At 38.3% G+C, this 21,598-nt stretch overlaps 1 protein-coding gene across 2 annotated transcripts in view; it reads right to left on the reverse strand.

The window, feature by feature from the left end:
* The window catches only part of AP3D1 (adaptor related protein complex 3 subunit delta 1), a 154,844-nt gene that overhangs the window by 34,348 nt on the left and 98,898 nt on the right, over positions 1-21,598 (reverse strand). For both annotated transcript variants that reach the window (XM_044003260.1, XM_044003266.1), the window contains exons 16-18: positions 9,228-9,373; positions 8,740-8,881; positions 6,171-6,242 (exon numbers count right to left, since the gene is read on the reverse strand). In XM_044003260.1, the coding sequence (XP_043859195.1) occupies positions 6,171-6,242; positions 8,740-8,881; positions 9,228-9,373 (360 nt within the window). The remainder of the gene's footprint in view (positions 1-6,170; positions 6,243-8,739; positions 8,882-9,227; positions 9,374-21,598) is intronic.

Genomic DNA, 21,598 nt, shown 5'->3' on the forward strand with positions numbered 1-21,598 from the left:
CTATCAAACTGCATATCCTAAGACCCAGCACTATTAGGTCTGTATCCCAAAGAAATCCAAAAAGGGGTGGGGAGGGAGAGAACGGAAGGGATAAGGACCTATTTGTACAAAGATACTTATAGTAACTCTTTCTTTCTTTTTTTTTCAGTGAGGCAACTGGGGTTAAGTGACTTGCCCAGGGTCACACAGCTAGTGAGTGTTAAGTGTCTGAGGCTGGATTTGAACTCAGGTACTCCTTACTCCAGGGCCAGTGCTCTATCCACTGCGCCATCTAGCTGTCCCCTAGTAACTCTTTTTGTAGTTGCAAAGAATTGGAAATTATGGGGATGCCCATCAAATGGGGAATGCTTGAACAAGTTGTGGTATATGATTGCAATGGAACGTTACTGTACTATAAGAAATGATGAGCAGGATGATTTCAGGAAAACCTAGAAAGACATACAGGAACTGATGCAGAGTGAAGCAAACAGAACCAGGAGACTATTGTAAATAATAACATGAATATTTTAAGATGATCAACTGTGAATATCTTAGATCATTGTATTGTTGAGAATAGCTAAGACAATTACAAGGGACTCCTGATGAAAAATGCTATTCAGCTCCAGAGAAAGAACTGAAGGGAGTCTGAGATCAAAGTATTTTTCACTTTTTGTGTGTGTGTGTGTGTTTTTTTTCTTTGGGTCTGTGTCTTCTTTTACAACATGACTAATATGGTAATAGATTTTGCATGATTGGTCATAAATAAACATATATCAAACTGCTTATCATCTACGGGAGAGGGGAGGTGAAGGAGGGAGAAAATTTGGAAATCAAAAAATTTTTTTAATGAATGTTAAAAATTGTCTTTACGGGGCAGCTAGGTGGCACAGTGGATAAAGCACCGGTCCTGGATTCAGGAGGACCTGAGTTCAAATCTGGCCTCAGACACTTGACACTTACTAGCTGTGTGACCCCTGGGCAAATCACTTAACCCCCATTGTCCCGCCCCCCAATTGTCTTTACATGTAATTGGATAAAAATATTATTTCCTTTCTTCTTTATATATTTAATTAAAACTGGCTATTTTTCCCACCCAGCACTTAGCAAAGTGCTTATCACTTGTAGTTTCTTTTTTTTTTTTTGGGGGGGGAGGAATGAGGCAATTGGGGTTAAGTGACTTGCCCAGGGTCACACAGCTAGCAAGTGTCAAGTGTCTGAGGCAGGATTTGAACTTAGGTCCTCCTGACTCCAGGGCCAATGCTTTATCCACTGCACCACCTAGCTGTCCCCCTTGTAGTTTCTTAATAAATATTTATTTTTCATTCATTTATTTCTCACGTGATATTGACATGAAGAGAATGTCTATTTTTGCTTTTTCCTTGTATTCCTAGCACTCATCACAGTATCTAACACAGAATAAACAATACATTTATGCTGCTTGGTTGACTGAGTCCAAATGTAAAAAAGACCAATTATTATAGCTCATAAAACAAGATCACCATGAAATTGATAAGATATCCTGAGATCATGAAGTTCCTTAAGAAATTTAAAGAATAATTTAGTTAGCATTACATGTCATTTTATTTGATATTACTATCACCTATTACATAGGTGATATTATCATCCTCATTTTATAGATGAGGAAAGAGGCTGAGAGAGGTTAAGTGACTTACCCAGGACACACAGCTAGTAAGTGTCTGAGATAAGATTTGAAGTCAGGGCTTACTTGACCCTAAACGCAGCATTGTATTATCTAGCTAAATAGATTTGTTTTCTTAGAAATACAGCCAACTTCAACAAGAAATATCTGAGTATTCATTGTTTAATCTTGCATTTTTAGAACTTTGTATTTCTAAGATTTATATCAAAGATTAATTAGCTACTTATTTCTCTATTAACAATATGTTCCAAAAAATCATCAGCAGAGTTGACTGATACTACATCATAGTCCTTTCAGTTTGAAAAATCATCAATTTGTGGTGCCTATGGTCAACTTAAAAAATATTGCTATAAAATATTATTTTTAAAAGTATGTGAACCAAGATAAATGTTGATAAAAGAAAGTGGAGTGGTCATGTATTGAGGCTGAAAAACAATAGACAGATGGCTTACATACTTCAGTGGTACTCACTCAATGCCAAAAGTGAGTGGACCATGTATATAGGAAAACAAGGACAACAATGACACAGGATAAACGGATATGTATGGGTTGTTATTTGCAAAGGCAGAAGTATCACCTACATCAATGCAATCACAGGCTCATTCTAATATTCAAGTACAATCATCAAGAACCTTGCTTTGAGTCACGCCCATATCCAGGTGGCTTTTTAGATTTTCATTAACTGTGAGCCACTGCAGATGATGCTGAACTAGATGCATTTTGTTTAGAAATGACAGCTTACTGAGCCACTGTCAATCTTAGCACAGCAACTTTTTTTTTATGTGCATTCTTTTTTTTATTTCTTAGTATGTTTCCACAGTACTTTTCTCCATTTTTTTTTTTTGCAGGGCAATGGGAGTTAAGTGACTTGCCCAGGGTCACACAGTTAGTTAAGTGCCAAGTGTCTGAGGCCAGATTTGAACTCAGGTACTCCTGAATCCAGGGCCAGTGCTTTATCCACTGCGCCACCTAGCCGCCCCCGTGCATTCTTTTTTATTATACTATGTTATGGAAATACTTGTTTTATTCCATAAATTAAAAAATAAAATAAAAAAATTGAAAAGTTCCAGGCCTCATGACAATTTCAGCATAGTAGAGGTCTATTTTTTTAAATTAATAAAGTATTTTAATTTTTTCCCGTTACATGTAAAGATAGTTCTCAACTTTTGTTTATACAAGCTTTCCAATTTCAGATTTTTCTCCCTCCCTCCCCCCCCCCCCTCGCCTAGACAGCAGGTAATCTGATATAGGTTTTATATATATACACACACACATAATAACATTAAACATATTTTTGCATTAGTCATGTTATAAGAGAAAAATCAGAGCAATGACGAAAAACCTCAAAATAGAAAAACATCAGCAACAAAAACAAAAGAAATAGTATGGTTCATTCAGCATCTATACTCCACAGTTCTTGTTCCCTGGAACTCTTCTGTACCATTGCATTGGTGAGAAGAATATAGTCCATCACAGTAGATCAACACTCAATGTTGATGTTACTGTGTACAATGTTCTTCTGGTTCTGCTCATCTCACTCATCATCAGCCCACACAAGACCCTCCAGGTTTCTCTGAACTCCTCCTGCTCATCATTTCTTACAGCACAATAGTATTCCATTGTATTCATATACCACAACTTGTCCAGCCATTCCCCAATTGATGGGCATCCCCATATCTTCCAATTCCTTGCCACCACATAAAGAGCAGCTATAAATATTTTTGTATATGTGGGTCCCTTTCCCCTTTCCATGATCTCTTTGGGAAAAAGACCCAAAAGTGGTATTGCTGGGTCAAAGGGTATGCACAGCTTTATCGCCCTTTGGGCATAATTCCAAATTGCTCTCCAGAATGGTTGGATCAGTTCACAGCTCTACCAACAATGCATTAGTGTTCCAATTTTTCCACAGTTTCTCCAACATTTATTATTTTCCTTTTTTGTCATTTTAGCCAATCTGATAGGTGTCAGGTGGTACCTCAGAGTTGTTTTTATTTGCATTTCTCTAATCATTAGAGATTTAGAGCATTTTTTCATATGGGAATAGATAGCTTTGGTTTCTTCATCAGAAAACTGCCTGTTCATATCAATTGGGGAATGACTTGGATTCTTATGAATTTGATTTAGTTCCCTATATATTTTAGAAATGAGGCCTTTATCAGAAGTACTGGCCATAAAAATTGTTTCCCAGCTTTCTGCCTCCCTTCTAATTTTGGATGCATTGCTTCTGTTTGTACAAAAATTTTTTAATTTAATGTAATCAAACTCATCCATTTTGGATTTCATAATATACTCTATCTCTTGTTTGGTCATAAACTGTTTTCTTTTCCAAAGATCTTTCCTTTCCAAAGATCTATTCCTTTCTCTCCTAATTTACCTATGGTATCACCTCTTATGTCTAAATCGTGTATCCATTTTGACCTTATTTTAGTATAAGGTGTAAGATGTTGGTCTATGCCTAATTTCTGCCATACTATCTTCCAGTTTTCCCAACAATTTTTGTCAAAAACTGAGTTCCTATCCCAGAAGCTGGAGTCTTTGGGTTTATCAAACACTATATTACTAGTGTCATTTACTACTGCGTTTCCTGTGCCTAGCCTATTCCATTGATCCTCCACTCTATTTCTTAGCCAGTACCAGATAGTTTTGATGACTGCCGCTTTATAGTAAAGCTCCAGGTTTGGTACTGCTAACCCACCTTCCTGTGCATTTTTTTTCATTATTTCCCTGGATATTCTTGATTTTTTGTTTTTCCAGATGAATTTTGTTATTTTTTCTAGCTCTATAAAATAATTTTTAGGTAGTCTGATTGGTATGGTACTGAATAAGTAAATTAATTTAGGTAGTATTATCATTTTTACTATATTAGCTCTGCCTATCCATGAGCAATTGATATCTTTCCAATTATTTACTTCTGATTTGATTTGTGTGAAGAGTGTTTGGTAGTTGTATTCATAGAGTTCCTGGGTTTGTCTTGGCAAGTAGACTCCCAAGTATTTTATATTATCAACTGTTACTTTAAATGGAATTAATCTTTCTATCTCTTGCTGCTGGACTTTGTTGGTCATGTATAGAAATGCTGATGATTTATGTGGATTTATTTTATATCCTGCTACTTTGCTAAAGTTGTTAATTGTTTCAAGTAATTTTTGAGTTGATTCTCTAGGATTCTTTAAGTATACCATCATATCATCTGCAAAGAGTGATAGTTTTGTTTCCTCCTTGCCTATTCTAATTCCTTTAATTCCTTTCTCTCCTCTGATTGCTAAAGCTAACATTTCTAGTACAATATTAAATAATAGGGGTGATAATGGACATCCCTGTTTCACCCCTGATCTTACTGGGAAGGCCTCTAATTCATCTCCATTGCATATAATAGCACAGCAACTTTTAGGGACTAAATGGCTAAATGGAACTCTTAGAACTTAGCTGATATGTTTCTTTTGCAGAGTGGTAAGAGTACAACCACAGATAGGACAGTAAGGAAGAAAAAGAGGAAACAGGGACATGACCTAGGCAATGCTCCAAAGCCAACTGTCCAGCCAGAGTCAGTGGTACTGAGTGTTTGGAATCTAAGCAGGTGCTGGCTGAGGAAGCTGAAGAAGCATGAGCCAAACAATCAAAGCAGTACAGCTGAGTCACTACTCTATGCCAGAAGGGCATCAGCCCAGTCATCTAAGTGTATAATAGCCGTCGGAACCAAGAGACTGAGCGAACTAGCATGACAGCCAGCATCCTTTGGGCCACCCTAGGATACGCTCCATCTCATGTGACTGCTCCTGATAAAGCGGACACAGGAATGATTTGGAAAGGTTCTTGGAGCAAAGGAATGAAGACATCTTTGGCAGACCTTTTGGTGAAACCTACGGATCTTTCCTCAAAACGTTTTTAAATGTATAAAATAAAATACATAGGACTGTAAAGGGAACTAATTTTATTCAAGTATAGTTAGCAATTAAAACTAAAAAACAAAGGTCCCAGGTTAAGAATCCCTGACATGCTTTGTGCTCCTGAAAGAAGCGCAACTTTAAACAACTTTAAAATGAGCAGTTGCTTCTGTAGGAATGATACCATCAAAGGGAAAGTTAGAAGCTGATATGAGAGTTCACCCTCCAGGGGCTAAAGCAGAAGTTCAGATCGCTGCAGACTTTGAACCTCTTCCTCAGGCTCTAGGACAATATGGAAGGGACTCTCTCTTATAAGGGAAATTATCATATGGAATAACACTGGTTGGGTATAGCTCTACACAAAGCTATAAAACAAAAGTTAGATCACTGTAAAAGTGCTTCTATTCAGCAAAATTTCCTTTGGCTTTTTGCCTTAAAGCAACAAAACTGCTACCTTATTTCTGTTAACTATTAAACAAGATAAAGCTATTAATTTACTTGGAACATTTGAAAGTCAAACTCAACACGTATAGAAATGCAATGCTTATAAAGAGAAAATACATAGGATAATATTCATTCCAATACAGAGAGTTACTTTTAGCCACTGTCTCATATGCAGAAAGCATTAATTTAACAAAGTTTCTTACCTTTTGAGGTGATGGAGAACTTTTGATATAAAATGGATTATTGGCCTGTTCCTGTTTCCGTGCTTCCCGACGCTGAGACACAACATTAAATATGAGGCATAAGGGAATAAACAAAAGCTCAGTTTAGTAGAAGGGTATTGTAAGATATACCTGAAGCATTTCTTGTCTGATAAATTTAGATACAAACTATTATAAGCAATTAAATTTTCAGTATGATGTAAGAATGGCATAATCATAACTACTTATATTTAAAATTTTAGTCTTTGCTTTTTTTCATAAAAGGCAGAAGAAAAATCTGAAGACTTCAATTCAATGTGATAAATATGAAATGCCTTCATGAAGACACTTGTGACTGTGGTCAAGTCACTTCACTTTGATGACCTGTTTCCTTACCTGTAGACTGTGGAATAAATATTTCAGGAGAGGTAGAGCTCCTTGCTTATTTTAGAAAGGAAGGAAACTAAGGCAAAATATACAAAAATAGAGAAATGCAGGAACCCTTGGCATTCTAAATGCAAGAAGAGGTTTCTTGACATCAGTGCAGAACAGTCATCTGGAAGAGCTCAATTTCATCCTGGCTTCATCTATAATCTTTCACTACACTCTATTGTGTTGCTTCATTACGGTGTGAAGCTGACCATAGATTCTTTTTTTTTTCTTGGTGAGGCAATAGGGGTAAAGTGACTTGCCCAGGGTCACACAGCTAGTGTCTGAAGAGGGATTTGAACTCAGGTCCTCCTGAATCTAGGGTCAGCATTCTATCCACTGCACCACCTAGCTGCCCCTGACCATGGATTCTTGAAGGATTTGCAAAAAAAAAAAAATTTTTTTAAATGACAGGTCTGTGGAGCTAGAAAGGCCCGTCTATTGATATTCAGTTCAGAGGAGCCATCCCAAGGAGACTACACAGTTAACTTATAAGACTCTCCTAATATTCCATCTTGTCCCTCAGTCACTTGGCAATAGTTGGCTTCCATACCTAGAATGCTCTCCTTTCCCATTTTCACTTCCAGGTATCTCTAGTTCTAGTCATAGCTCAATCCAAGTGTTCACTCCTCCTTTTCTAAGTACCAATCATTACGGTTTCTCTCACTCCAAAATTACTTTGTATGTGCTCATCTGTGTACATGATGTTTCACTCTGATAGAATATAAGCTCACTAACTAGCATAGCACCCAGCACACAGTAGGCACTTAACAAATATTTACTGAATAAAAGATACGATTTCCTTTTTGTTTTGTATCCCTGGTACCTAGTACAATGCCTAATAGGAAATGCTTATAAAATTGAATTGGAAAAGGGACACAAAGACTTGACAAAATCAGAGATCCTCAAAGTATTGAACTTAATTAATCTATAATGCACGTTAATATTAAGAACTGTGATTAATACATTACTTAGGTAGGGATATCTGTACCTAAAGAAATAGCTGCTTCTGATTTCATAGTTGCCATAGGAAGCTTTAATCACAGCAAACCAAAACCTGACACTGGATTTTAAACTCAAATGTAAAAAACAAAACAAAAAACATACAAGGTAAATTCTTGCCAGGATGGAAAGAGTTGTGTTTATTGTAGATATTATTTTTTTATTCAAAACAAGACCTTGTATCTGCATTATGATTACTGCATCTGTTTAGTTATAAAAAGAATAGGAAGGGACAGCTAGGTGGCGCAGTGGATAGAGCATTGGCCCTGGAGTAAGAAGGACCTGAGTTCAAATCCAGCCTCAGACACTTGACACTCACTAGCTGTGTGACCCTGGGCAAGTCACTTAACCCCAATTGCCACACCACGCCCCCCCCAAAAAAGAATAGGAAAATTTTCAAAAAGGTTGTTTTGTTTATTTCAAAGAGGAGCCAGGCCTATAAACAGCAAAGGGTTTTGTCACAAATAAAGTTTTTCAATAAACATAACAAATAAAAGCAAGAGGATTCAATATCCTTTTTAAAAATTGTAACAAGATGGGGGCAGCTAGATGGCGCAGTAGATAAAGCACAGGCCCTGATTTCAGGAGTACCTGAGTTCAAATCTAGCCAGCCCTGGGCAAGTCACTTAACCCCAATTGCCTCGCCCACCCCCCCAAAAAAAGTAACAAAATGGAACCTCGGAAGAGTGTTAAAGAAAATGACTTAGTTGGTACAAAAATATAAAACTGCATCAAATGCATAATACTAGTTGTTAAATTCAGAATTACAGAACATGAAAGTTAGAAGTAGCTTGAGAGTTCATCCAGATGTACCTCCTCATTTTAAAGATGGAGGAAATTAATGCTTAGAGCATGGAGTTTGTCAAGGTAGTGATCTGCCTCTATAGATCAAATCAGAATGATTGCCAGCACTACTTTCTTTCTTCTTTTTTTTTTTTTAAGTGAGGCAATTGGGGTTAAGTGACTTGCCCAGGGTCATACAGCTAGTAAGTGTTAAGTGTCTGAGGCCGAATTTGAACTCAGGTCTTCCTGACTCCAGAGCCGGTGCTCTATCCACTGCGCCACCTAGCTGCCCCACTAGCACTACTTTCTAAAGTAATGAAATATAAGCCTACAAACAAGAATTTTGTAGCTTGCTTACCCTAGCCAACTCCTCTTCATCAATCTCAGGTTGCCGATGCTTAGAATGTCTTTGTTCTTCATCATGGAAAATGGTTTTGGGTTTTTCATCTTCAGAGTCACTATCTGAAGGTGGTTCATTAATCCATGCATCGAGGTCCAGACTAAACAAAAGCAATATATTCATATACTACACAAAAAATACCACCTTTTCCTGATGTCTGAGTATCTAATTTTCTGTCATAAAAAGTACTTTGTCCAGTCAAAAAGATCCCAATATTCTGACAAGTCCAATGAGGAGAACGGCTTCCCTTGTTATGCTCTTGCTAAATAACAGAGACAGGTTCCCCTCACTTGAAGGTCTGAATTACTGTTTTCTCTGCTCTAAATGGTCGGTGAGATCAGTTCTGGTTAGGGACAGTCACAAAAGCAATATTCTCACAAATACCTCCTTTATTGCTTCCAAGATAATCCAGGCCTATACTCTGAGGCGGGATCTAGCAGACTTACCCCTCTGGGACAGGAACTTTTTTCTGTGCTTTGGGAGCCACAGGGTTCAATTCCCCGGCAAACAGAGCAATCACTTCTTCTGCCACTGGTACTTCCTTTATTTGCAGCTTCTGGATATACTTAATTAACTGCAAGATGCAAGATGCCTAGAAAACAATAACAATGTCGTTATAAGCAAGTTACCAAAGCATTTATATATTTGTTGAAAAGGTATATAAACACCTATGGTCACCCTCTAGCATTCAATAGTTTGCTTTGATAACAGAACAAAGAATAATAGTGCTAAAAAATATTCCTGTTTGAAGACCTGCAGCCTGAAGACTCTTAGAGAAGGGTGTATAAAACTCATCATGCAGTTTGCTTCACAAGGAATTCCTAGTGTTTATTATATCTACTAATGGGCTTCTATGCAAATGTATACATGTCTATGTGTCTACATGTATGTACATATACACACAAATTTATAACTACCTAATCATAGTTTATATGCACATAAACCTATATACATACTGATACATGTATGTGTGTATATTCTTTTTTTTTTTTTTTTTTGGCAGGGCACTGGGGGTTAAGTGACTTGCCCAGGGTCACACAGCTAGTAAGTGTCAAGTGTCTGAGGCCGGATTTGAACTCAGGTACTCCTGAATCCAGGGCCGGTGCTTTATCCACTGCGCCACCTAGCCGCCCCCATGTGTGTATATTCTATTTCCAAGTATATATATATATATATATATATATATATATATATATGTGTATACAATACCATACACTACTATATATATATATATGTGTGTGTGTATGTGTATATATATGTATATATATAAATATATATATAAATGTATGTATTCACACTATATGTGCATAATCAGATGAGGAAGGAAGCTCACACACATTGAGAAATGCAACAGGAAAAACAAAACAAAAAAAAGAAATGGAACAGGAAGGGTTGGAGTGACTTGACATTCTCTCAAGACTTCTTCAAAGCCTCCAATCAGATGACAGATATCTCCTTTGTAGAGCTTTTCTTGATTCCCTCTAGCTAATGTTCAGTCACAGCTCAAATATCTAAGGGCACTTGGTTTTTGATCTCTCCTTTGTCCCCTTTATTGCATACTTTATATTTCACCTCCGAACACAAGAGGTAAACTCTGAATAACACTTTCCATTTTTATTGATTCACGTGCACAAAGATGATCCTGACAAAACCTACCCCTTAAATAACAAGCATGTATACTGAATGCCTCCCACGTGCCAGGCAATGTGCTAGATAGTACTGGGGATATAAAAACCAAAGTGAGACAGTCCCTGCCCTCAAGGAGGTCCCATACTACTAAGAGATTCAACATGTTCCCAGATAAGTAAATAGAGGCTACATAAACAAAATAAATGCATTGGGATACGAAGGAATAACTAGAGTAATCAGGAAAGCCTTTTTTTTGGGGGGGGGGGGCGCGGGGCAATGAGGGTTAAGTGACTTGCCCAGGGTCACACAGCTAGTGTCAAGTGTCTGAGACTGGATTTGAACTCAGGTCCTCCTGAATCCAAATCCAGTGCTTTATCCACTGCGCCACCTAGCTGCCCCCAGGAAAGCCTTCTTAGAGGAGGTGGCATGCAAAGGACAGCTCTCTGGAAAAGAGAAAGTGATAGGGGATGAGAAGAAACCCATGTGATACAAACGTCATCAATAAAAACCTATTTTTACAAATAGGGAAACGAGGGGGAAAAAGACTGGGAGGATGATGATGACAATTAGGACAAAATACGTGAGAAATTCAGGAAACAAACTGCAGACCAGGCAGAGAGGTACTGTGGTAAAATTTATTTGTGGTAAAGATTAATATCGGAAGTTTTAGCTGAATCATTTGAGAGACTGCATATGCTACTGAAGCGGCTTTTGAAGGACCTCCCTTTTGGGGAGGAGAACATGGGGAACTTCCAGGACGCCAAACTTAAAAGTGAAGGCAGGAACGGAAGTTCTCTCTCTCTCTCTCTGTGTGGTGGTGAATTTAGGAGTGATAGAGCCTGGTTTGGTGTTCAGTCTTTTCAGGGATTCGCGGTCTGGCGGGCAGTTTGGGATTCAGTGAGTTTTATAAAGGAATAGACTAAGCTTAGATCTAAGATCATTCATTTGTATTTCGCCTTCCTTATTTCCCTAATTGGTTTCAGCTCTTGTTGTCTAATTAATTCCCAAGCAATAAAAAAAACCTGATTCCTCACAGATTAAAGCTCAGTGGCTCCTTTTTCTTATTGGTCTGTCTATATATATATATATATATAAGGGAAAGTTTAAAGGGGGAGATTAATACTCCATCCAATCTGGCTCTTATAGTTTAATACAGCAGTAATGAGAGACCATCAATTAACCAGACATATACTAGAATACTTGGTTTTTAAAAATATTTTAATGATTGCTGTTATACCCTGTCACCTCCTAATAATCATGCTTGAGGCACCGTAACAGATGCAAGTTTTAAAAAAACACCAACACATCAGTCATGTCCGCCACTCCCACAGTCTACAGCCTATATCAAGAAGGAAAAGTTTCATCCTACCTCATCTGTAATCAAGAAGGATCCTTATGTTAATATAAACTCTGCTGTTTTTAGTGCTATTTTGGCAAAAATAAGAACAGTTAATTTCTTGACTTGTCTTAATAATAATTTCATATTTTAAAAATCAGAAGAAGAAAGGGGAATTTATAATTCTGTAACTGAGTTTCACTAACAAGAAAAGAATGGTAGAGGGCAGCTAGGTGGTGCAGTAGATAAAGCACCAACCCTGGATTCAGGAGGACCTGAGTTCAAATCCAGCCTCAGACACTTGACACTTATTAGTTGTGTGACACTGGGCAAGTCATTTAACCCCCATTGCCCTGCAAAAATAAACAAAACAAAACAAAACAAAAAAACAAGAAAAGACTGGTTGTTTGGAAGGAACATTCTGTTTTTAAAGAAGAACAGAGAAAAGACAGACATGGTCTTATATGCAGCTTAAATTTTGGGAGAGCAGATTCCAAAGGGTCTACAGAGAGGATAGGTACAATTCTATGGAATAAAATTCAGTAAACTTTAAAGAATAAAGTTTGGGGGGCAAGTAGGTGGCATAGTGGATAAAGCACTGGCCTTGGATTCAGGAGGACCTGAGTTAAAATCCAGTCTCAGACACTTGACACTTACTAGCTGTGTGACCCTGGGCAAGTCACTTACCCCTCACTGCCCAGCAAAAAGAAAGGAAGGAAGGAAGGAAGGAAAAAGGTTTGGAAGACATAAATAGAAAACATTCTGATGAAGAAAAAAGGTTAAGTTGCCTAAAGAGAGTAGATGCACGTGAAACTCACTGATTACTTTATGTTCTAAAAAAGTTTACAATGATGGAAACAAAGGCAGGGAATAGATGGATACAAAAGAATGGCATGGACTTATAAGTGAAGTCAAGTCAACAAGCATTTATTAAGCTCCTAATATATGCCAGACATTGTGCTTAGTACTGGAGGTGGAAAAAAGGCAAAAATGTCCTTGTTCTCAAGGCACTTACAGTATAATGGGAAAAACAATAAACAACAATCTAAAAGCAAGATACAGGGTGGGTCACAAGTCATGAAGGGGTTTCAATATTTAATAATTCTTTTATTTTTTATTTTTAATTTACAATACCATAGCATTATATACAGTATAGACAGAAAATTAATTTAAATCGTGTGAAAAATCAAATCTCCTAAATAGTGAAAAACAAAGAAAAAATAATTTTCTTTTTTTTCTTTTCGTTTTTTTGCGTGTGTGTGTGTGTGTGTGTGTGTGTGTGTGTGTGTGAGGCAATTGGGATTAAGTGACTTGCCTAGGGTCACACAGCTAGTAAGTGTTAAGTGTCTGAGGCTGGATTTGAACTCAGTTCCTCCTGAATCTACTGTGCCACCTAGCTGCCCCGAAAAAATAATTTTCAAAAAGTTATTAAAACACCATGACTTCTGGCTCACTCTGTACATACAGGATAAATTATAGATATATGCAGGATATAAGGAGAATGTGGAATGTACTAAAGAGGTAAATACTGCACTCAAAATGAATGAAGTCTGGTGAAGAAAGCCAATGACAAGGGAATTCCTGCCAGGATAGCTGCCTGAATGGGTCACAGAACTGCAAGCTACCAAATACCTAACTCCTACAAAAGCCTTAAGTCTTCTAAAGAGATCTAGAAAATGCACCAGACCAAACATGAAGAAGAAATCCAAGAAACAGGCACAGGGAGTCATATTTTCCATTTCAGGTTGGCATGGGGAAAAAGCGGAAGTCTATGGACACTGGAGATAGGGGTCTGCCCAAGGACACAGTGTTATGCAGAGCATTCCAACTCAGGAAGCGACACCAGGGTAAGAGGCGGTGCCAGATCCATACTGGGGAACTATAACCTCATGCAGGATGCAGAAACAGGTGCCAACTGGTAGCCTTGTTGGTCCAGGGTAGACTGAGGAAGGAACCTGCATGAAAGGGCAGCATTCTGGGCTAAGGAGTAGTTGTAGGCCCTGGACTGTGTACTGAAAGAATGAGGTCAGAAGTCAGGAGTAGCTTTGTGGCTCAGATACCAGGAGCAGAGCAGGGTCTCAGTTTCATTTCTAATTCATAGTGAAGCCTACAGAGGAATAAGGCACACCAAAACAGCAGACCAAAAGGAAGCATACATCTTTCTCACTTTGAACCAATAGGGTCACCAGCTAGTTGACAGAGGCCAAGTTCATTAGCAGTCTATTACTGCTCAGCCCCAAACCTGGGTGAGGAACATGCAGAGCTCAGACCAGAGGGAAGCAATTAGATTTTGCCCTAGATGAGATCACTGTGGGAAAACAAAAAACTTGTAGATCTCTAGCCTCAGCTGTTTGTGAGATACTATAAGACAACATTCAATACCTTCCAAAAAGCAACAACAGGACCAGCCCAGACATTCCCTCCAGAAATTCACAAAGCCTGGCCCCAATATCAAGTCAACAGTCAAGAAGATACACATTTTTGGATACTGGAAGGCACTGTGTGAATTTCTTTTGCTTAACTATGCTTCCTTGTTAGAAAGTTTCTTTCTCTTGGTTTTTAACTGAGGTGACAAGGGTAGGTGGTTGATAGCAATAGTGATGCAAAAAGGGAGGGGAGGCCAACTAGGTGGCACAGTGGATAAAGCACCGGCTCTGAATTCAGCAAGACCTGAGTTTAAATCCAGCCTCAGACATTTGACACTTACTAGCTGTGTGACCCTGGGCAAGTCACTTAACCCTCATTGCCCCGCCCCCCCAAAAGGGTGGGGGGAGGAAGCTATAACATTTTTAAAACAACAACAAAAGAAACCAGAATATCAGAAGGAAGCAGACAAGCAGGACAGTTTTTAAAGTAACATGAAAAATCCACTATATACACTTCTTAAAAATGTTAAGAAAGGAAACTAAAGACAATAAGACTTTTAGGACTTTTCAAAAGTTATACTGGGAAAAATGGGAAGCACAAAGAAAGGCTAGGAGGCTGTTCTAGGCAGATGCTAACAACAATAACATAGTGAAGAGAAGGCTGAGCCACTCTTCTGTATTTGCTTCTGTTGTCTCTGCCAAAGAATATTTGGATAGAAAGAACTGAACAAAAGGGATAAAAGATTGCTATGTTTAGGATAAAATGAATAGTAAGAAAGTACCTTATCACACTTCATGCATTCAATTTGTCAAGTTTAAGTGAACTACAATTCCAGGTATTAAAAAAAGGGAAGAATGTTACTGATGAGCCACTCACTATCAGCACCCTTTAAAATACTGTAGTGAAGAGATGTACTATTTATAGCCCAGAGAAAGGTAAGCATTCCAATTTTTTAAAAAGGGAAAAACAACAAAGTCTATAAACTATATAGTCTAATAAGCATGACTTTAATTCTTGGCAAAATTCTGAAACATTATTAAAGGACCATCCAGATTAAACTGAACAGCTAGAAAAGGAATAATGAAAAAGAACCAATCTGGATTCCTTAGGAACAGGTTATGCCAGACTAATCTAATTTTTTATGATAAGGTTATTTAAAAGATAGTTTATCATATGGATGCTCTATATATCTCATTTATCTAAATTTTTGCAGTGTTTGGCAAAATCTCTTTTGTTATTCATGTGGACAAGATGGAGAATGTGAGCTAAGACCCAAAAGGGGAGAAGTCATTACTATTTTGAAGTTACATCAAAAGGGTGCAGACAACTGCACTCCCAAGAATGTGTGAATGGTCTTGTGCTCCTGGATAAAGGTCCAGGTAGCACGCTTATCAAATCTACCATCCCCACTGTTCCCTCTCTGGAGGTTTCCACCTTCTCAGCTGCATACATGGTCCACCAAGCCACCACTAGACTCCCCTTCCTTCCCCTTTCTATTGCATTTTATGTGTTGTCGTCCTCCAATATAATTTAAGGTCCTTGATGGCAGGGACTATTTTATTTGCTGGGGCTTATATCTGCAACTTTTAGCACAATATGTGGCACACACTAAGTACTTAATCTAATTCCTTCCTCCCTCCCTCCTTATCTGTGTGTATATGCATGTGTGTGTGTGATGCAAAAAGGGAAGGGAGGCCAACTAGGTGGCACAGTGAATAAAGCACCGGCTCTGAATTCAGCAAGACCTGAGTTTAAATCCAGCCTCAGACATTTGACACTTACTAGCTGTGTGACCCTGGGCAAGTCACTTAACCCTCATTGCCCCGCCCCCCCCAAAAGGGTGGGGGGAGGAAGCTATAACATTTTAAAAACACACACACATATATGTCTACAGATGTATACATCTGTGTATATGTGTATGTATATGTGTCTACAAATGACATAAAGTTAGGAGGACTTTAAAATATACTGTCTAAAAGAATTAGGTCCCAAAATAATCCTGTCAGACTAGAACCTTAGGCTGAATCTAGTAAATTGAAATGTAATGGGTGTAAGTGCTAAGTCTTACACCTGAACCAAAAAACAGCTTTGCATGTACAAGATGGGGCATCTTAGCATTTTCTCTGAAAAGGACCTGAGGGTTTTAACAGGCAGCAGATTTGAAAAAAGTCAACAACAGCCAAAAAATGCAATCAAAGGCTACGATGACATCAGCATGGTGTCCAGGACTAATGCAATGACATAATGCCCCAGAAATATGTTTAATGTGATTGTACATAAATAACCTCTATCAGATTGCCTTCTGTCTTGGGGAGGGGGGAGGAAAAGAGAAAAATTTGGAACTCAAAATCTTATAAAAACAAATGTTGAAAGCTATCTTTACACATAACTGGAAAAAATAAAATACTATTAAGATTGGGAAAAAAAAGAAACAAAAGGGCAGCTAGGTGGCACAGTGGATAGAGCACTGGCCCTGGATTCAGGAGGACCTGAGTTCAAATCCAACCTCAGACACTTAGCAATTACTAGCTGTGTGACCCTGGGCAAGTCACTTAACCCCAATTGCCTTACCAAAAAAAAAAAAAGAAAGAAAAGAAAGAAAAAGAGCAATTCATAAAAACTGCTGAGTCATTTCTTATAGCACAATGGTTCAGGTCAATTTAAATATGGATTTTACCAAACCATTAACCCAATTTTGTAGTGTTTATTGACAACTATTCAAATGAAGTAAGCAGCACTTTCATTTTCTTTTCCCTCTCAAATAAATTCAAAGTCCTTTTAATGTCTTTAGAATAAAATAGAAACTTTTCTGTTTAATGTTTAAAATCCTTTAAAACCTGGTCCCAACCTATCTTTCCTGATTAATTATACATTACTGAACTTCCTCTACAATAAACAATCCTGCCAAACTAAACTTTTTGGCTCCCTGAACTCTCACTCTCTCTCTCTCTCTCTCTCTCTCTCTCTCTCTCTCTCTCTCTCTCTCTCTCTCTCTCTCTCTCTCACCTCTGACCTTTGAACTTGCCATCCTTCATGCTTGGAATTCACTCTATGCATATGTATACCTTGTAGAATCCCTCTCTTTCTTCAAGACAGAAGTACCTTCTTCTGCATGAAGCTTTCTTGATCTCCCAATTCCTGATGCCCTTTTGTCTTATGTTATCTGCTCTTTTTTCTTTTTCTTTCAGGGCAATGAGGGTTAAGTGACTTGCCCAGGGTCACATAGCTAGTATCAAGTGTCTGAGGCTGGATTTGAACTCAGGTCCTCCTGAATCCAAGGTCAATGCTTTATCCACTGTGCTACCTAGCTGCCCCCAATAACCATCTACTCTTGCAAAACCCAGGTCAGTACCTTGCAGAGTTCAAACCCAGTGGAACAGCAATTGAACTCTGCCTTGGATCAAACCATCCTGGAAGCAATGAAAATTAATCAATACCCAATCTGTTCCTGATAACGCTCAATGCCCCAAGAAAGCAGCAACAGAACCAACCCAGACATTCCCTCCAGAAGTTCAGCCCAGAATTGTCAAGTTCAAAATCAGGAAATATGAGCAAGCAAAAAAAAAAGAAGCCCACCCTAAGGAGCTATTATGGTAGCAGATATGCTCAAGACAAACGCAGAAGAAAAGAATAACAACAAAATATCTACAAGCAAAAAACCTCAAGACGTATATACCATGGGCAGAAATTCAACTAGAAATCCTGGAAGCGATGAAACAAGAATTTTTAAAAAGGTTTATGAAATGAGAATGCTTAAGGATAAAAATTTTTGAAAAGAAACAAGAGCTGTGGAAGAAAGAACTGGAAAGATAACAGCTTGGCCCAAAAGGTATAAAACCTGTCCCAAGCAACAAACTCCCTGAAAATTAGAATGCTCCAAATAGAAGCCACAAAAAATACTGAAACAAAATTTTTAAAACTGAAAAAAATAGATGAAAATGTAAGATAGATCATTGCAAAAACAACTGACCTGGAAAACATTGAGGAGAAAAAAATTTAGGAATCAGTGGCCTGGGCAGCTAGGTGGCACAGTAAGTAGATAAAGCACTGGCCCTGGATTCAGGAAGACATGAGTTCAAATCCGACCTCAAACACTTGGCACTTACTAGCTGTGTGACCTTGGGCAAGTCCCTTAACCCTCACGAAGGAAGGAAGGAAGAAAGAAAGAAAGAATGAATCATGGGCCTATCTGAACACTATTACCAAAATAAGAATCTAAATATCATATTTCAAGGAATCATAACTCTTAGAACCAGAGGGCAATGTAGAAATAAAATTCACCAGTCCCCTCCTAAAAAAACCCTCCAAAATAAAAAGTCCCAGGAAGACCATAGCCAAAACCTAGAGTTTCCAGGCCAAAGAAGAAATACTGCAAGCAGGCAGAAAGAACTAATTTAATTTCAAAGGAGCTATAGTCAGGATCACATATGGTTTAGAAGCCTCCAGTATAAAGAAAACTATAAAGAAGAGTTTAGAAAACAATATCCCAGAAGACAAAGAACATAAGTTTACATCCAAGAATATCAGAGTATAATCCTACAGGGGGGAAAAATGAACCATTAATAAAATAAAGGACTTCCAAGCATTCCTGATGAAAAAACCAGGGCTGAGTAGAAATGCTGAAGTTCAAACACAAGAGTGAAGAGAAACTTAAAAAGGTAAACACAGGGGCAGCTAGGTGGCGCAGTGGATAGAGCACCGGCCCTGGAGTCAGGAGTACCTGAGTTCAAATCCGGCCTCAGACACTTGACACTCACTAGCTGTGTAACCCTGGGAAAGTCACTTAACCCCAATTACCTCACTTAAAAAAAAAAAAAAGGTAAACACAAATGAATGAGCATAAGAGACAAAACAAGGATACACTGCTTTCATATGAGATGATACATACATGTGTTCTCACAGAAGTCTATCATCAAATATCATAGATGAAGTCCAATTAGCATGTCCAGAAGTGGTTCTGTTATGTCTTAATAATATTAAGGAAAAAAATGGAAAAGAAAGGAAGAGAAATACATTGGGAGAGGGAAGAAGAAAGAGAGGAAGTTTAGGGAAAATTAACTTACAATCAAAGTCCACAAGCAGACATCTATACAAACAAGGAAGTGGCTGAAACTTGAACCTCACTCTCAACTAAACTGGTCAAAAGGAACACACACACACACACACACACACACACACACACACACACACACACACAGAGTTGGGTGTGAAAACACATTTCACTCAACAGGGAAATAAGAGGAAAAGGGGAGAAAGGGGGGAAGGATGCCCTAAGCAAAACAAATTAAGGACGTACAAAAATATTTATAGCTCTTTGTAAGATGACAGAATGGGAATCTGAAAGCATGCCCACAGAGTAGGAAATGAATGAACAAGTTATGGTTTATAAATGTGATGGAATATTATCGTGCTTTTATCAGTGTAACTGACCAATCATGATTCCAAAGGATAAACACTGAAACATGTCATCCACTTCTAGACAAAGAGGTAAAGGACTAAGAATGCAGAATGAGACGGAATTTTTTGGACACAGCCAACGTAGAATTTTGTTTTGATTGACTAAACATGCTAGTAATAGGTTGTGTTTTTTTCTTGTATTCTCAATTGGGGGGAGTGGTGCAGTAGGAAAATGAGAAGGCATATTTTGGCTGATTAAAACAAGTATTTTTGAAAAAGCAAACACTTGCTGATTATGATTACTGAGTTGAAATGAGACAACGGGAACACTAAATTAGGAGAAAAAACAAGGCATAATAGCCACAAATCTCATAAATTATCAGAACTTAAAATGTGTAATGTTAGAACTGAAAGGGACCGCAGAACAAAAAGGTAGGAGTAATTTAGGAAAAGAATGTCAGATTAAGAAGGGATCCTAGGGGCAGCTAGGCAGTGGATAGAGCACCGGTCCTGGATTCAAGAGGACCTGAGTTCAAATCCGGCCTCAGATACTTAACACTTACTAGCTGTGTGACTCTGGACAAGTCACTTAACCCCAATTGCCTCACCCCAAAATAAAACAAACAAACAAACAAACAAATAAATAAATAAAAGAAGGGGCCCTAGAACAAAGCATGTCACAGTTTGGAGCTAGTGTCGATTCTAGAATGTTCAAACTAGAAGCTTTTTTAGAGAGCATTTAGGGGTTCTAACCTTCAGGTCCATGAACTTGTATTTAAAATATTGCTCATGAGGGGCAGCTAGGTGGTACCAGTGGATAGAGCACCAACCCTGGAGTCAGGAGTACCTGAGTTCAAATCCGGCCTCAGACACTTAACACTTACTAGCTGTGTGACCCTGGGCAAATCACTTAACCCTCACTGCCCCACCAAAAAACAAAACAAAACCCCAAAACCAAAAAGAAGGGATCCGAAGGTTTCATCAGATTGACAAGGTGTCCATGAAACAAAAAAGATTAAGAACTTCTGAAACAGTCAAACCCCATCATTTTCTGGAGGAGGCCAGAAAAGAGAAATAATCATGCTCACAAGATGATGTAAAAAAATCAGATTTCATTCCTGGCACCTTGTTTGATGCTTTAGGCAGTCTTTTAATAAAAAAAGGTCAAATTAGGGCTCTGGGAATCTGTTTGGGCATGGATTCCAAAACTGTCAACTTTGTGACCTAGGCTGGGTCACTAGCTTCACTGGGTCTGTTTCCTCTATAAAACTACTCAATTGACCGCTAAGGTTTCTTCCAGCTCTAACTCAATGATCCTTTAAGTCCCATAAAGCAAAAGGATCTAAGCAACGTCAAGAAAAGCACAGGATCATGAGATTTTAGAATCAGAGAGAGTCTTAGAGATCATCTGGCTGAACCTCTTTTTTTACAGATGAAGAAATGGGAAAGTAATTTTTCTCAAGACAAGGGTAGTAAGTAGTCGAGCAGGGTTTTAAACCCAGGTCTTCTGAGTTCAAGTCAGGTATTCATTCAACAATTCCAGACTATGCTGAAACCTGACCAATAAGGGAGATATCACAGCCTTGTCCTACTGTGTGCTAAGATTGCTATCAGGATAAAATGAGATGGGTTGTCAAAGTGCTTTGGAAAAGTGTCTACTTAGCTCTCTCCTCAAGCTCAGTTCTAGTGTATTATATTGCAATGACAACTTTGAGAATCGGTGGGGATGTATGGACTCAATGGGTTAGTTAGTTATTGGTGACCAAGGCTTCATTCACCTCAGGCATAGTGGACACCAGGGCCATCAATGAACCCTTCACTGACTTCAACTCTATGTCTGTTACATTTTAGTGTGGATCTACTCATGGTAAGTCCTTGGGCACTGTGCTACGATGGTGAGAAAGGAAAGCTGGTGACACTGAGGGCAAGGATGCTAGAGAGTTCATAAGATTTTCTCTACTGTGGAAACGTCTGGGAATCCCCAAAAGATCATCACCTTGTTGTTGTTCATCAACCTTGTGATGGGAATGTACCACAAGAAATATGTCATTGCTCTTAAGATTGTCAATTACATCTCCTGTGCTACCA

The sequence above is a fragment of the Dromiciops gliroides genome, chromosome 1, assembly GCF_019393635.1.
Source record: "Dromiciops gliroides isolate mDroGli1 chromosome 1, mDroGli1.pri, whole genome shotgun sequence".
NCBI lineage: Eukaryota > Metazoa > Chordata > Mammalia > Microbiotheria > Microbiotheriidae > Dromiciops > Dromiciops gliroides.